The sequence below is a fragment of the Panulirus ornatus genome, chromosome 51 (genome assembly GCF_036320965.1).
Source record: "Panulirus ornatus isolate Po-2019 chromosome 51, ASM3632096v1, whole genome shotgun sequence".
NCBI classification, from domain to species: Eukaryota; Metazoa; Arthropoda; class Malacostraca; order Decapoda; family Palinuridae; genus Panulirus; species Panulirus ornatus.
In genome coordinates, this window is record NC_092274.1 from 6,147,709 (window position 1) to 6,163,799 (window position 16,091).

Genomic DNA, 16,091 nt, shown 5'->3' on the forward strand with positions numbered 1-16,091 from the left:
TTTCTCCAATATTGGACTATATCCTTTAGAATTAGTAAAATAAACTCACCAAACATGATTATATAAAAGCATTATAGCCAAAAAAAGCTAGACAGAAATTTAATTGAAAGAAAGGTAGATGATTTATCCCTGGGGAGAGGGGAGAAAGAATACTTCCCACGTATTCCCTGCGTGTCGTAGAAGGCGACTAAAAGGGGAGGGAGCAGGGGGCTGGAAATCTTCCCCTCTCGTTTTTTTTTTTTTTTAATTTTCCAAAACAAGGAACAGAGAAGGGGGCCAGGTGAGGATATTCCCTCGAAGGCCCAGTCCTCTGTTCTTAACGCTACCTCGCTAAAGCGGGAAATGGCGAATAGTTTGAAAGAAAGAAAGAAGGTAGATGATTGTCTGTCTTTCATAATCCATGAAAACTATTTCACATGAATATGCAAGGTCTAATGACTGAGAACTCCAGAATTAAGACTAGTTGTCAGTATGGGTATGCAAGTGAAGATTATAGTAATATAGAAATGCAACTGAAATGTGGATGAATGTGAAGCAGATTTAAAAAGTAATGAGGCCTTCAAAGTGTATGAAATACAACAAATTAGTTTGTCTTCCTCTTGTAGTATGCTCTCAGTTTGACCCTTATTAATTTTGAACTTAATACTTTCCTTAGCACAATCCCACTGCTCATTCTTCATGAGAAGTACCACCTTCTTTTGCTCTTGACCTTTCAGTAACACTGAACTTTGCCTCCTGAAAATTCACTAGCCATTGTACCTTAACCCTTTCATTCATACCTAGAGGATCCAGGTTTCTGCCTTATTTTCATCCTAGTTATGATCATTTACATTCAGACACCCAACCTGTAGCCTTCAGGGACAAATCTTTTCTTGGCTCCTTCTGCCCAATATATGTTGGGAAGGTTTCCAGTCCCATTCCCCAGCCCATTAGTTTACACATATGACACAGAGATATTCCATTCTTCCATACTATTCACCATTTCCCACGTTAGTGAGGTAGCATTAAGAACAGAGGACTGAGCCTTTGAAGGAAATCCTCACTTGGCTCCCTTCTCTGTTCCTTCTTTCGGAAAATTAAAAATGAGAGGGGAGGATTTTCAGCCCCCACTCCCTCCCCTTTTAGTTGCTTTCTATGACATGCAGGGAATACGTGGGAAGTATTATTTCTCCCCTATCCTCAGGGATAACGGAGATATATGGGTAGAATTCTTTCTCCCTGTCCCAGGGGATTTTAGATATTAGGGTATATAATTGTATGAAAGGTGTGTGTGTTGACATATTTGATGCTCTGAATATACTCTGATTGGCAAGGAAGTTCCTTGGCTGAAAATAGCTAAATAGGTATAATCTGAAATAGATTTATGTATTTGATGCCAAATTTTATTGTTTTTGTACTGTATACCGCATATAGTTTGTGAAGGTTTTTATCACTCTGCAGATGACACTTCAGAGGGAAGAAGCAGTGGTGAACCAGTCCCTCCTACTATGGCTGCATCTATGGTGTTAGGAAGTATGCAGGAAGTTGCAGAACCATCATCCAGCCCCATGCAAGGTGATGGACTGGAGAGCACTGCTGCTTCAGGGACCTGGGGCACCAACCTTGAGGAATGCACCATCTGTCTTGAGCGTCGGCCAGATGTGATACTTCCATGTGCCCACGCGTACTGCCTCCCCTGCATAGAACAATGGTGGGAATATTCTAGGCCCTCCTCACAAGATTGTACTTCCTCCAGCTTTGTGTACTCAATGTAAGCAAGAGAATGTGATATTGCTTGGCTTTGCATGCTCTACTAAATGATGTCAATAGAAGTGCCTCAAAATATGGGGTATTTTTATGACTCGTGGGAGGCAAGGTAGATCATTAGTCGTAGCTTACACTAATTGAGAGAGATTGAAAGTTGAAGAACATGAATAGAGAAGTTTACAGAAATTTGAAGTAATCCATTAACATCTTGGCCATTAATTTTTAAACTTTAGGGCACTAGAATTAATTTATATGGTCTTGTCTTTCACCAGCACTTACCTATTGTTAAATACCTCCTCTCATCAGCACACACTGACATTAACTTGGGCTTCTATATGTCTCTCCTGTACACATTTATGTAAAGTCTTTTTAGTATGTATATACTCATCAGCACACACACACAGTAAGATTGTTCTATTTCTCACTAGCACTCACACAGTCATTTATTACTTACCAAGGATTTTTTTTTTTTTGTGTGTGTGTGTCACTATGTTTAAGTTCTTATAGTACTATTTGAAAGAAAAACTTATTATTTTACTAATAGTAGTACAGAGAAGCTGAGAATATTCCTTGGACCTTTCTAGAGTGTGAAGGGATGAGTGAAATGAATTGAGATAATGAATTTTGGATGTTATACTGGAAGAAATACAGAACTTTCACTTACTAGCTCTTCATTTTAAGATCATACAACATATTGGATGATAATGCAAGGGTGAATTTAAGAAGATAAGGGATAAAATTTTAAATCAAACTTAAAAATGAATAGTGAAATGAGAAGCTGAGGAAATTGATGAAATGGAACAAAAGTTGGAATGATATGGCACATAAAGAGTGCACTTATTGAGGCTACCTCGGCTCTGTACACCAAGAAAAGGGTATGAAAAGATGTGGGCAGCACAGTGGGGAAAAAATAATTGGAGAGTGGTTCATGAGAATAAAGGAAAATGTTGGGAGTAATTAATTCTTATTGAAAGTTGTGATGAATGAAGGGTATTGTGTTTAGAATATAAGGTCTTGAGTAGTGAATTACAAGAGTTAATGCATATGAATGAAAGGAATGTAGATAAGGATACATAAGAAAAAGAATTAACATAAGTTTAAGAAAGCTATTTTAGAAGCAGGTAAATAAGTGCGGAATGGAGGATTATGCTTGGTGACCTTTCCATGTGTAAAGCTTCAGTGATGTGCAGTAACTAGGTAGGTCAGTGAAATGGAGTACATATGTAGGAGGAAGCTGTGATCTTTCTATGCATGTACAGTTTCTCTTTCCTTTCCACTCTCTGATTGGATATCAAACCTGTGTAAGCCTTATGGTGACCCAGAAAGGCATTTGTGTTAATCCTTATGCTCATGTTTGTAAGAAAAGTTCCCCTTAGGCTTGTTTTTAAAAGAATTTTAATGCATGTAACTACATGATAAACAGGCTGTTTTAAAGTCCAGAATTACAGGAGAATTTCACCGATGACCTTTATGTTAGCAAATGTTTGATTTGCATGAGATGATCATGACGTGTAGTATGAACATTTGTTGAGCAAAAGAACCAACTGAGAATTGTGCTTGTGATTCCAGCCTTTTGAAACACTGTGTTATCAGACTCAAAAGAATAATCGGCACTCTTTAAAATGAATTATATTTCTATGTATTAGTAATTTTTGCCCAGACTTCTTGTTAACGTCAGAAGATTGATCATGTTGCTTTGCTGATGTCCATCCACATATACACCTATATGCATATGCATCATAATTATGCAGATGTAATAAGTGATTATTGTTGAGTCTTAATATCTCGGTTTTTGCATTTATATTTGAACCTTTAGGTTGTTGATCTCATTTGTTTATGATAGTCTTAAATGAATATTTAGATTGCATTAAGAAATGTACGTAAATTTTTTCATCCTTGATCACTGTTTTTAGCATTAGCAAGGTTTAGTCGATACTTACAAAGAAGGAATGCAAATGACTGGGAGATATATAAAAGAAGGCGGCAAGAGGAAAGTGCAAGGTTGAAAAAGGACAAATGAGAGTTAGGGTGAGAGTATCATTGAGCCTTAAGGAGAATAGATGTTTTGGAGTGAGGTAAATAACGTGCGTAAGACAAGAGAACAAATGGTAACAATGGTGAAGGGGGAATTGATAACAGGTAGTGGAGTGAGTATTTTGAGGGATTGTTGAATGTTTTTGATGATGGAGTGGCAGATGAAGCTTGTTTTGGTCGAGTGGTGTGCAAAGTGAGAGATTCAGGTTGAGTGGTGAGTGGTTTGATGAAGATAGAAGTGTTGAAAGCCTAGTGGAAGATGAAATCTGGTGACGTGGTGGTATTGGATGGTATTACAGTTGAATTTATTAAGAAAGGGGGTGACTGTGCTGTCAATTGATTAATAGGGGTATTCAATGTGTGCATGGATCATGGTTCCTGAAGATTGGTGGAATGAATGTATAGTACCATTGTACAAAGGCAAAGGGGATAAAGGTGAGTGTTCAAACTACTGAGGCATAAGTTTGTTGCGTATTCCTGGAAAATTGTATAGGAGAGTATTGATTGAGAGGTTGAAGGCATGTACAGAGCATCAGATTGGGGAGGAGCAGTGTGGTTGTAGAAGTGGTAGAGTATGTGTTGATCAAGTGTTTGCTTTGAAGAATGTGTGTGAGAAATACTTAGAAAAACAAATGGATTTGTATGTGGCATTTATGGATCTGGAGAAGGCATATGGCAGGGTGGATAGAGATGCTTTTTGGAAGGTCTTAAGTGTATATTATGTGGGAGGTAAGCTGCTTGAAACTGTGTAAAATTTGTATCAAGGGTGTAAGGCATGTGTATGAGTAGGAAGAGAGGAGAATGATTGGTTCCCAGTGAATGTCAATCTGCGATAGAGTGTCTGATGTTCCTGTGGTTGTTTAAGTTGTTTATGGTTGGGTGGTTAGGGAGGTAAATGCAAGAGTTTTGGAGAGAAGGGCGAGTATGCAGTCTGTTGGAGATGAAAGGGCCTGGGAACTAAATCAGTTTGCTGATGATACTGGTGACTGAGTTTGGAAAAGTGTGTGAAAGGAGGAAGTCGAGAGTGAATGTGAATAAGTGCAAGGTTAATTGGTTCAGCAGAGTCGAGGGACAAATTAGTTGGGATGTGAGTTCAAATGGAGAAAAATTGGAGGAAGTGAAGTGTTTTAGATATCAGGGAGTGGACTAAGTAGCGAATGGAACCATGGAAGTGAGTCATAGTGTGGGGGAGGGGGTGAAGGTTCTGGGAGCAATGAAGAATGTGAAAAGAGAGAATTTTATCTTAGAGAGCAAAAATGGGTATATTTGAAGGAATAGTAGCTCCAACAATATTTTATGGTTGAAAGGCAAGGGTTATGAATAGAGTTGTGCAGAGGATGCTGGCTGTGTTGAACATGAAATGTTTGAGGACAGTATGTGCTGTGAGGTGGTTTGATTGAGTAAGTAATGAAAGGGAGAGATTTCTCTCACACATTTGCCATTTCCCGCATTAGCGAGGTAGCGTTAAGAACAGAGGACTGAGCCTAAAAGGGAAAATCCTCACTTGGCCCCCTTATCTGTTCCCCCTTTTGGAAAAGTAAAAACTGGAGGGAAGGATTTCCAGCCCCCTGCTCCTCCCCTTTTAGCCGCCTCTTACAACATCCAGGGAGTGTGTGGTTGAGAGAGCAGATGAGGGTGTGTTGAAATGGTTTGGACAATGGAGAGAATGAGTGAGGAATGGTTGATAAAGAGGATATGTGTGTCAGAGGCGGAGGGAACAAGAAGTGTGAGACCAAATTGGAGGTGGAAGGTTGGAGTGAAAAAGATTTTGAGTGATCGGGGCCTGAACATGCAGGAGGGTGAGAGTATTGCAAGGAATAGAGTGAATTGGAACGACATAGTATACTAAGATTGATGTGCTATTATTAGACTGAACCAGGGCACTTGAAATGTCTGGGGTAAACCATGGAAAGGTCTGTGGGGCCTAGATGTGGATAGGGAGCTGTGGTTTTGGTGCATTACATGTGACAGCAAGAGACTGAGGATGAACGAATGTGGCCTTTTTTGTCTGTTTTCTTGGCACTACCTCTCTAACACAGAGGGATAGTGATGTTTCCTGTAGGGCTGGGAATGAATGAAGGCAGGCAAAGAAGGAACAGAGAATTGGGCCAGGTGAGGGTATTCCCTCAAAGGCCCACTCCTCTGTTCTTAACGCTACCTCGCTAATGCGGGAAATGGCGAATAGTTTGAAAGAAAGAAAAATATATATATATTTTATCACTGGGGATAGGGGAGAAAGAATACTTCCCACGTATTCCCTGCGTGTTGTAGAAGGCGACTAAAATGGGAGGGAGTGGGGGGCTGGAAATCCCCCCCCCCTCTTGTATTTTTTTTTTTGATTTTCCAAAAGAAGGAACAGAGAAGGGGGCCAGGTGAGAATATTCCCTCAGGGGCCCAGTCCTCTGTTCTTAACGCTACCTCGCTAATGCGGGAAATGGCGAATAGCTTGAAAGAAAAAGAAAAAGTATATGGATGTGTATACATACATACATCTAGGCTGTGGAAATGAGCTATTTGAGAATAGCATGTAATGTGACTAGATGGAATGAAGAAAGAAATAGAACGGTGTATGAGAGATGTGGTATGACAGGAAATACAAAGGGAGTGAATTGTGGAGTGGTAGAATGAATAAAACTTGTGTTTTGAGGTGGCTTGGGCATGTGGAAAGGATGCAAGACTGGGACTTTACAAGTAGTGTGTGTGATAGCACAGTTAAAGGGGCTGGTGTGAGTGGAAGACCATCTGTGACATGGGCAAATAGGGTGGAGCAATACTGGAGGGAGAGAAATAGGGGAAGAATGCATTGAATGGCATGCAAGGGAGGCATGTAAGGACAGGGATAAATGGAGACACTTTTGCTGCAGCCACCCCTTGATGGAAGTTTCTGGAGGGAATGGGTATTAGAGATATGGATAGATATAGACATATATATACATATGCATACACACACACACACACAAACATATATATTCATGTACATGTTTTGGACAATCACATGTTTACCAAATGGCGTCCTAGCATCGTCTCTTCGATGTATATCAACTGACTGTTATATTTCTCTCTTGTGTCTCCCCTGATGATGTGATTATTACACGAAAGTGCACTTGGGAACTTTTCGTGTTTCATTTTCCCCGTGGACTCATAGGAATTCATGTACATATTCATACTTCCTTGCCTTCATCCATTCCTGACACCACCCAATCCCACAGGAAATAGTGCATATGCATGAAGAAAAAGAAAAAAGATATGATATACATTTTTTCCCCCCACATACCGGATTGCTGTCTCTGGTATCAGCAAGGTAGAGCCAGGAAACAGACAGAAAAGCTATTTCTGCTCACAGTCGTTCTCTTACTGTTGTGTAATACACTGAAACCACAGCTCCCTATTCACATGCAGGCCCCACGGATCTTACCATGTTTACCCCAGACATTTCACATCCCCTGGATCAGTCCGTTGACAACACATCAATCTCAGTACACCACATCTTTCCCACTCACTCTGTCCCATGCACGCCTTTCACCCTCCTCTTTTTTTTTTTTTTTTTTTTTTTTCCCGCTGTCTCTCGCGTTTGCGAGGTAGCGCAAGGAAACAGACGAAAGAAATGGCCCAACCCACCCCCATACACATGTATATACATACGTCCACACACGCAAATATACATACCTACACAGCTTTCCATGGTTTACCCCAGATGCTTCACATGCCCTGATTCAATCCACTGACAGCACGTCAACCCCGGTATACCACATCGATCCAATTCACTCTATTCCTTGCCCTCCTTTCACCCTCCTGCATGTTCAGGCCCCGATCACACAAAATCTTTTTCACTCCATCTTTCCACCTCCAATTTGGTCTCCCACTTCTCGTTCCCTCCACCTCCGACACATATATCCTCTTGGTCAATCTTTCCTCACTCATTCTCTCCATGTGCCCAAACCATTTCAAAACACCCTCTTCTGCTCTCTCAACCATGCTCTTTTTATTTCCACACATCTCTCTTACCCTTACGTTACTTACTCGATCAAACCACCTCACACCACACATTGTCCTCAAACATCTCATTTCCAGCACATCCATCCTCCTGCGCACAACTCTATCCATAGCCCACGCCTCACAACCATACAACATTGTTGGAACCACTATTCCTTCAAACATACCCATTTTTGCTTTCCGAGATAATGTTCTCGACTTCCACACATTCTTCAAGGCTTCCAGAATTTTCGCCCCCTCCCCCACCCTATGATCCACTTCCGCTTCCATGGTTCCATCCGCTGCCAGATCCACTCCCAGATATCTAAAACACTTTACTTCCTCCAGTTTTTCTCCATTCAAACTTACCTCCCAATTGACTTGACCCTCAACCCTACTGTACCTAATAACCTTGCTCTTATTCACATTTACTCTTAACTTTCTTCTTTCACACACTTTACCAAACTCAGTCACCAGCTTCTGCAGTTTCTCACATGAATCAGCTACCAGCGCTGTATCATCAGCGAACAACAACTGACTCACTTCCCAAGCTCTCTCATCCCCAACAGACTTCATACTTGCCCCTCTTTCCAAAACTCTTGCATTCACCTCCCTAACAACCCCATCCATAAACAAATTAAACAACCATGGAGACATCACACACCCCTGCTGCAAACCTACATTCACTGAGAACCAATCACTTTCCTCTCTTCCTACACGTACACATGCCTTACATTCTCGATAAAAACTTTTCACTGCTTCTAACAACTTGCCTCCCACACCATATATTCTTAATACCCTCCTCTTTATATAAATGAAATATATGAGAATTATCTGTGGGGATAGGGGAGAAAGAATACTGCCTATGTTTCTCTTGCATGTTGTAGAAAGTGACTTGGAGGGGTGGGACTGGGGGCTGGAAATCTTCCCCTCATGTATTACTTTCGAAAAGAAAGAACAGAGGAAAATGCTTAATGAGAATCTTTTTTCCCATGAAGTTCATTTGCATACTGTGTAACACAATTTTTGTTCTTTGGTAGTAAGTGTTATTTCCTGATTTCTTATGCGTAAGTAGAGAAAAAGGATGTCATTCCCTTCAAACTTTGTGACCAGGACAGTGATACTTTTTAATTTACCTATTTTGAATTGGACTGTTGGCAAATTTGCACATTTTTATTCGCATGAAGTCGGGAAAAACAACATATGATCCAAAATTAATGTGTATTTACACTAATGTTAAACAAAAGTGATCACAAAAGATTTAGAAGCGAGTAGATTTTGAGATTTACAAATTTACTGTAGAACACTTTCACAAATCAGACCCCAAGTATAATCTCCCATCATATTCTTGTTATATATTCCTTGGTAGCAGTGTTCAGTTCATTACATCCTGCCAGAAGCACTTGCCTTGCTCCTCAGAATATGCTCCCATGTTCTCTTGAATTTATCAAGATGAGCATCAAGGATATGGACCTTGAGGGGCATCCTGCAGCTCATTTTGCCATAGTTCTTCACCTTAGTCTCGACCAGCTTCACTTAGTTTTCGGCCTTTGATTGCCCAGGAAGCCACAAACCACTATGACAAAGCTGTACCAAGCTGTATTCTCCTTCCTAGTGAGTTTCTTTGGGAATTCCTTGCACTCTAGAATCTTATTTGAGGTCCGACAAAGACACCAGATTTGACCTTTGCCTCAGACAGCTTAGGGAAGAAGTCTTGAAAGTACTTGAAGGCTGCTACCTCCTTATCTAGGGCTGTGACAAATTGTCTCATAAGGCCTAGTTTTATGTGCAGTGAAGGTCTGGATATATGATAGCAGGTGCATTCTTGCCAATCCAATGTTTGGAAGGGTCCATCTTGCAGACATAGCAATTGCCTGTGTGGTCTGTGGGTTCCTGCTAAATCCTTGGAATATGAACTTCATGACTCTTCCCCTGTGGATCATCCTGCAAAAATAAAAAACTATAAAATTGTGATTATGAAAAAAATTATATTTACAATTTTTTTTTTTTTTTTTCATACTATTTGCCATTTCCCGCGTTAGCGAGGTAGTGTTAAGAACAGAGAACTGGGCCCCAGAGGGAACATCCCCACCTGACCCCCTTCTCCGTTCCTTCCCTTGGAAAATTAAAAAAAAACAAGAAAGGGGAGGATTTCCAGCCACCCTCTCCCTCCCCCCCCAGTCGCCCTCCATGTTAAATGTACAAGAGATTCTCTGAACATATTCCCTATTATGATATTTTATTTCCGTAACTTTGAAATTTTTTTAGAAATTTAGAATTTAAAGATTTTTAGATTTTATGAATTCTTAAAATTTCATAAGATTCTGCCATCCAAATGAGGAACAGTTGTCTATCTTACCTTCCAGATTTTTTTTTTTTTTTTTTTTTTTTTTTTTTTTTTTTTTTTTTGTAGGCCTCACACATCATAGCAGATACTGCCACAGATTACTTTTTTAGCTCATTTTGATAGATTGGCCACAGACACAGCAAAATGTGTCTACCAGATGCTTGCAGCCTCTAGATGCCATATCAAAAATGTATGTATGTGCAGCTAGATTTAAACTGAACTGGTTGGCTTAAGGCTGTATTTTATTTATACTACATTTATATTACTGGAAAGTTCTATATCAGCTACTCAAGACTGAATCTATCTGGAATGTTCTGAAAAATAGGTAATTTCAAAATATGTCCTGATCACAAAAGCAAACTTTCATGGAATAATAGCCATTTTCTTTACTTTTAAGACATGATCAATTAGAAAATGACGCTTATTACCCAGGAACAAAAATAATAAAAATTTGTTACACAGTGAATTGTCAACATTACCTCACTCATGCAGGATATAGCAATTATGTATGAAAAAAAAACATATTTGCTCATAGTTAATTCCTACTCCAGGAGTCCCTTCTCACAGGAAGCCAGCCACGTCCACCCGTTGGAATTGCATGACCAATCGTGTTGTGATGTTTGTTTGTGTTGTGTGTGTGGAGAGTGCAGGGCGCTTACACTTTTTTTCTGATTTTTATTTCACCCTTTGGGCTAGCTACTGAATGATATGAGCTTTTGAGTGTAGCTGGTAGAGTTCAGAACTTTTTATTATCTTTCTTTATTAACACATCTGTATATAGTCAGTCCTGCACTCGTCTTCAATTTTTACACATTAACTGCAATACTGCATGTTTGTTTACAGTTTGATAACTTTGGTAGTTTATATATTTACCCTTTAATTCCATTATGTAATTTGTAGCTTTTTCATATAGATGTTGTTAGTATATTTGAGGCAAATATGTATACTTCATATCTAGAAATGTTGATATTTAGTCATTTCAGTAAGCAGATGATTTGATTAGATTTTGTTTTTCATAAGTATATATATTTTTCTATTCAAGCATTGCTTTCATTAATTGAACGTTAGCTTAGTGGTCTATAGCCAGTACCATTAAACTTTATTCAAAACTTTGAAATTTAGAAGCTAATGATCTGAATAGGGTTTGGTGTCTTAAGGTACATTTTTTGATATTGAGTACATTTGCTTAGCTTTAGTATTTTCATTTTAACATCAAATATTGTCAGTCCTTTAGGATGGGTATTTTTGATAAGGCTGGTATGAAGTAATATGCATGTTGGTCCATTAGGCAGGCCACATTTAAGCTGCATCACTATTAAAGGTGTTGAACATATCCTCAGATTCACACTATTCTTCAAATATTGCTATTTTCCAGTTTCTTTTGCTTTTTATTGCTTTCTCTTGCCTACTTTATTCTTTGAAATCTATCTTTCTGTATCTCTGACACCTGTTCCTGCAGGGGAACTCCCATTAAGGTGATGGTCACAGCAAAATAGTCTTCTTTTTTTATGTGTCCTTGCATGCCTCCCTTGTATACACCATTCCATGCATTCTCCCACCATTTCTTTTCCTCCCTCTTCTACTCTATTTCCGTATGTCACGGGTGGTGGTCTTCTTAGACCAACTCCTTTAATCATATGAGTATACATTCTTTTTGTAAACTCTTAGATTGCATTTTTTCCAAACCACCTTTGCATTCTCTACCATACCAAATCTCTCGTACATCCCCCATTTCTTCATTCCATCTAGTTCATTTCCACAGCCTAGATTCTTGACCACAGTGACTCATTCCTTGTCCATGTTTCAGCTTAATAGGTCAGGGTCAGGAGTACTATGTTGTCCAGTAATCCTTTAGAACTTTTCCTGTTACCTACTAAAGGGAAAACTTCTGGTCTGCACACACATACATATATACACGTTTGCATATTCATACTTGCTTGCCTTGCATACTCACCCCTCTTTCCAAAACCTGCATTTACCTCCCTAACCACCCCATTGAATTAAGAATTTATTGATATAACAAGCATACTTGTAAGAGTATTTGTTTCCAGTTAAGTACACACAAGAGAAGTAGAAGTAGTGTATCAAGAAGAAATATTTATTGAAAATATGAGAGAGAACATAGAAATCTAAAAAGGACAGTTTGGAGTTGAGGAGTTTGTGACAAACAGTTAATAGTGCTGCAGCCTGAATGTGACAAATAACTTTTGATTGGAAAAATGGACATTTCCTGTTATCCATAGTAGTACTTGCATTTTTAACTGAAACCTAAACTGTATGATATTGCTAAAGTTAAGGATCACACATATTTATACCCTCATTGTTTATCCTTCCCCAGGACTGTGGTAGACAAGACATGTCCTGTTTGCAGAGAATCCCTGAAGAGCACTGATGATACCTGGGTGCTGTCTGAGGTTCCTGACAACGATCAGGTCAATGAGGAAATTCGCAAAACATTAATTGGCTTGGCTGGGGATGAAGCTCGAAGCCCAGTATAAAAACCAAAGACAACCAAAGAGTCACCTCCTACATTTAGAGAAGGATCTTTCAGGCAAAGTTTGCTTTAGGCATTTGGTTTCACAAACATCGCCTTACATTCTTGAGTTCAGTTGAATGTTATGTTTTTGCTGTTGCGAGGGTTGTTACAGATACCAGGTGCTTGCAAATGTCCTCTCCGTCAACCACAAGCATAAGTGAAAGTTGAGAATCTCGATAAGTCATTAAGCTGCTGAACCCAGGTCTTTATTCTCTGCCTTCATTTTTCCTCTCTAGAATTGGTTAAAATTAATCTTGATTACATATATGGAAACACAGTTTCAAAATAGTAGATGTCAACCTTTTCTTTGTGTTGATGGCTTTCGTTATTTGAAAGAGATGAAGTGCAGTTGGTTTGGAACAACATTAATGCCTGCTGTTATAAGTATTGATATCACCAGCTACAGGCACAGTGGTTAACTGGATTCCCTAGGTCAAAGTAAATAGTTTGATGAAGTGTTTAGTGAAGCAACTCTTATAGAAACAGCTAATAACACTGACTTTCACACTGTCAAAATATGGTTGACATCTTAGTCATCATTTGGATGATGTATACAATTAGTCTTTACCCAAAGAAGTATTACCGGTAATATTTTTTATTCGAAAGTAGTTGAATTGTACTAGCAATAGTTATGGGCAATATATATGATCTTTATATCAAGTGATAGGGTATGATTCATGGATAAGTTTGGAGGTAAGGATAAAGGAAAATTTTATAAGCATAGAGGTAGTAATGTGCCCCATTGTTGGTGGTATACACAGTGCTTGTCACCAGCATCTTATACTCTTTCTGACTTGCTAATATTCTTCTCCCACAGGAGGGTGCTGCTCTCCCCTTTAAAAGAAGGGCATGCAGATGTAAGCCATCATATTATGATATTCCTTTTTTTAGACATCCAGTTTTATAATTAGCTAAATATAATAAATAAAGACAATTAGAATATAGGTAGAGCATAAGTTGAGAGAATATGCTGAAATAGGTCCTTAGACCATTGTAAAGATATGCAAACTTGTTCATGCATATATCTGGCTTGTATTGGTAACACACAATATATTAAAGGACAATAAGAATGGCTCTGTTTTATGAAAAAGATTAACCCATGTTGTTAAGTCATTGTACTGTAGTAATCATCTTCTCTTTCTGTAACATGCTGATTTCTGCGTAAAGCCTAGGGAGATTCGTGTGAAAATTTTTCCTTTTGATAGTTTTAATTATAGAGATAAATGTAATTACCTGTTTGTAAAAGTGTGAGAAGAACAAGAGAATAAACAATAGAAATGATAAGGGGAGTTGATGGGGGAGTGGTAATAAACAAAAAGTGAAAATTAGAGGAAGTATTATGAAGGACAGCTGAATGTGATAAATGATAGAATGGCAGGTATATTGTGTTTAGGACAAGGTGGCATGGGGAGTGAGATAGCCTTTTTGAATGGTATGGTGAAAAAGAGGTAGTGAAAGCCTAAGATGAAATGTGGCAAAATAACCTGGGTGGATTGGATCGCAGTTGAGTTTCTTAAGAAAGGTGGTGACCCTGTTGTTGATTTGTTAGTCAGACTATTCATGTTTGATTATTGTAAGGTAAGGTGCTTTAGGATTGACAGAGTGCATGTATATTTCTCTTATATGAAGGCAAGGTCGACAAAAATGAATGCCTGAATTACAGTAATAAATATGTTGATTATACCTGTTCAGGTGTTTGAGATGTGAATATGAGAGGGTGGTGGGATCTGCATCATATATGATTATGAAGGAAAAGTGTAGCCAGAAGAGAGGTAGAGGATGTGTAGACCAGGTGTATGCTTTGAAGTGTATGTGCGAGAGATACAGCCCTAAGTAAAAGAGAGTGAATCTTAATTAGCATATATGAATGTGAAGAAAATGTATAATAGGGTTGACTAATAGTCCTGTTTTAACTGCAGAGTAAGGTATGTATACAAGTTAGATGGGAGGATGCTAAGTGGTTCCTAGTAAAGATGGGTCTGTATCAAGGATGTATAATGGCTACTTGGCTGTTTAATCAGGTTATGGATAGGGTTGCGTGGGAGGTGAATGCAAGGGGTTTAGAAAGAGGGGAGGTCTACAGTAAGGTATTAGATGCTTTTAATTCTCTGTTAGGGCAAAGAATGGTATGTTTGAAAGTATAGTGGTCCCTATGGTTGTGTATGGATATTAGTCTTGGGCCTGAATCTGAAAAACAGAAGGTAGATGTATTGGAAATGGAATGCCTAAGGATAATGTGGTGCGAGGTTTATTGATCATGTGTATTTGCAAGGTGTGGTAGTAAGTGCAGTTTGATAATAGATTGGCAGATGTAAAGTGTTTTGGTTAGGGTGGTATATAAAGTGAGAGTCAGGGAGGGTGGTTTGGTGAAGAGAGGAGAGGTGGTGAATGATTTGTGGAAGACAAAATCCAGAAAGGCAGCAGGAGTGAATGGTATTGCAGTTGAATTTATTACAAGAAGTGAGGGGGGGGTGAATGTGTTGTTGTTTGGTAAGGGTATTGTGTATATATAGATCATGGTGAAGTGCCTGAGAATTAGCAGAATGCATGTATAGTGCCATTATACAAAGGCAGAAGGGAAAAAGGTAGTGTTCAAAGTAGAGGCACAAGGATTTTGAGTATACCTAGAAAGTTATATGGGAGGTATTGATTGAGAGGGTGAAGGCATGTACAAAGCATCAGACTGGGAAGGAGCAGTGGGGTTTCAGAAGTAGTAGAGGATGTGTGGATCAGGTGCTTGCTTTGGAGAATGTGTGTGAGAAATACTTAGAAAAAGATGGATTTGTATGTATCATCATTTATGGATCTGGAGAAGGCACATGATAGTTTTGATAGAGATGCTTTGTGGAAGGTATTAAGAATACTCATACATATATACACATGTACATATTCATACTTACTTGCCCTCGTGCATTCCTGGCGCCACCCTGCCCCACAGGAAACAGCATTGCCACTTCCAGCATCAGCGAGGTAACACCAGGAAATGGGCAAAGAAAGGCCACATACACTCAGTCATTCCCTAGCTGTCATGTATAATGCAATGAAACCACAGCTCCCTATCTAGACCCCCACAGACCTTTCCATGGTTTACCCTGGATATTTTGCCTGCCTTGATTCAGTCCACCATTGGCACATTGACCCCAATATACCATATTGTTCCAATTCACCCTATTCTGTGCATGCCTTTCACCCCTTTGTAATTTTAGGCTCCAATCCTCCAGAATGACTTTTACTCTTTCTTCCCACCTCCAGTTTGGTCTCTCGGTTCTCCTTGTTGCATCCACTTCAGACACTTATATTCTTTTTGTCGACCTTTCTTTGCACATTCTCTCCATATGTCCAGACCATTTCAACACATCCTCTGCTCTCAACCACATTCTTTTTATTACCACACCTTTCTCTTACCCTTTCATTACTTACTCGATCAAACCACCTCACACCACATGTTGACCACAT

At 39.1% G+C, this 16,091-nt stretch overlaps 1 protein-coding gene across 2 annotated transcripts in view; it reads left to right on the forward strand.

Moving 5' to 3' along the window:
• The window catches only part of LOC139764900 (RING finger protein 141-like), a 28,365-nt gene extending 14,660 nt beyond the window's left edge, over nucleotides 1-13,705 (forward strand). Inside the window, exons 5-6 of one of the 2 annotated variants that reach the window (XM_071691962.1) lie at nucleotides 1,441-1,750; nucleotides 12,438-13,705. In XM_071691962.1, coding sequence (XP_071548063.1) covers nucleotides 1,441-1,750; nucleotides 12,438-12,597 — 470 coding nt within the window. In that variant the 3' untranslated portion in view covers nucleotides 12,598-13,705. The remainder of the gene's footprint in view (nucleotides 1-1,440; nucleotides 1,751-12,437) is intronic. The other variant, XM_071691963.1, reaches the window with a different exon arrangement.
• The last annotated feature ends 2,386 nt before the right edge of the window (nucleotides 13,706-16,091 follow it).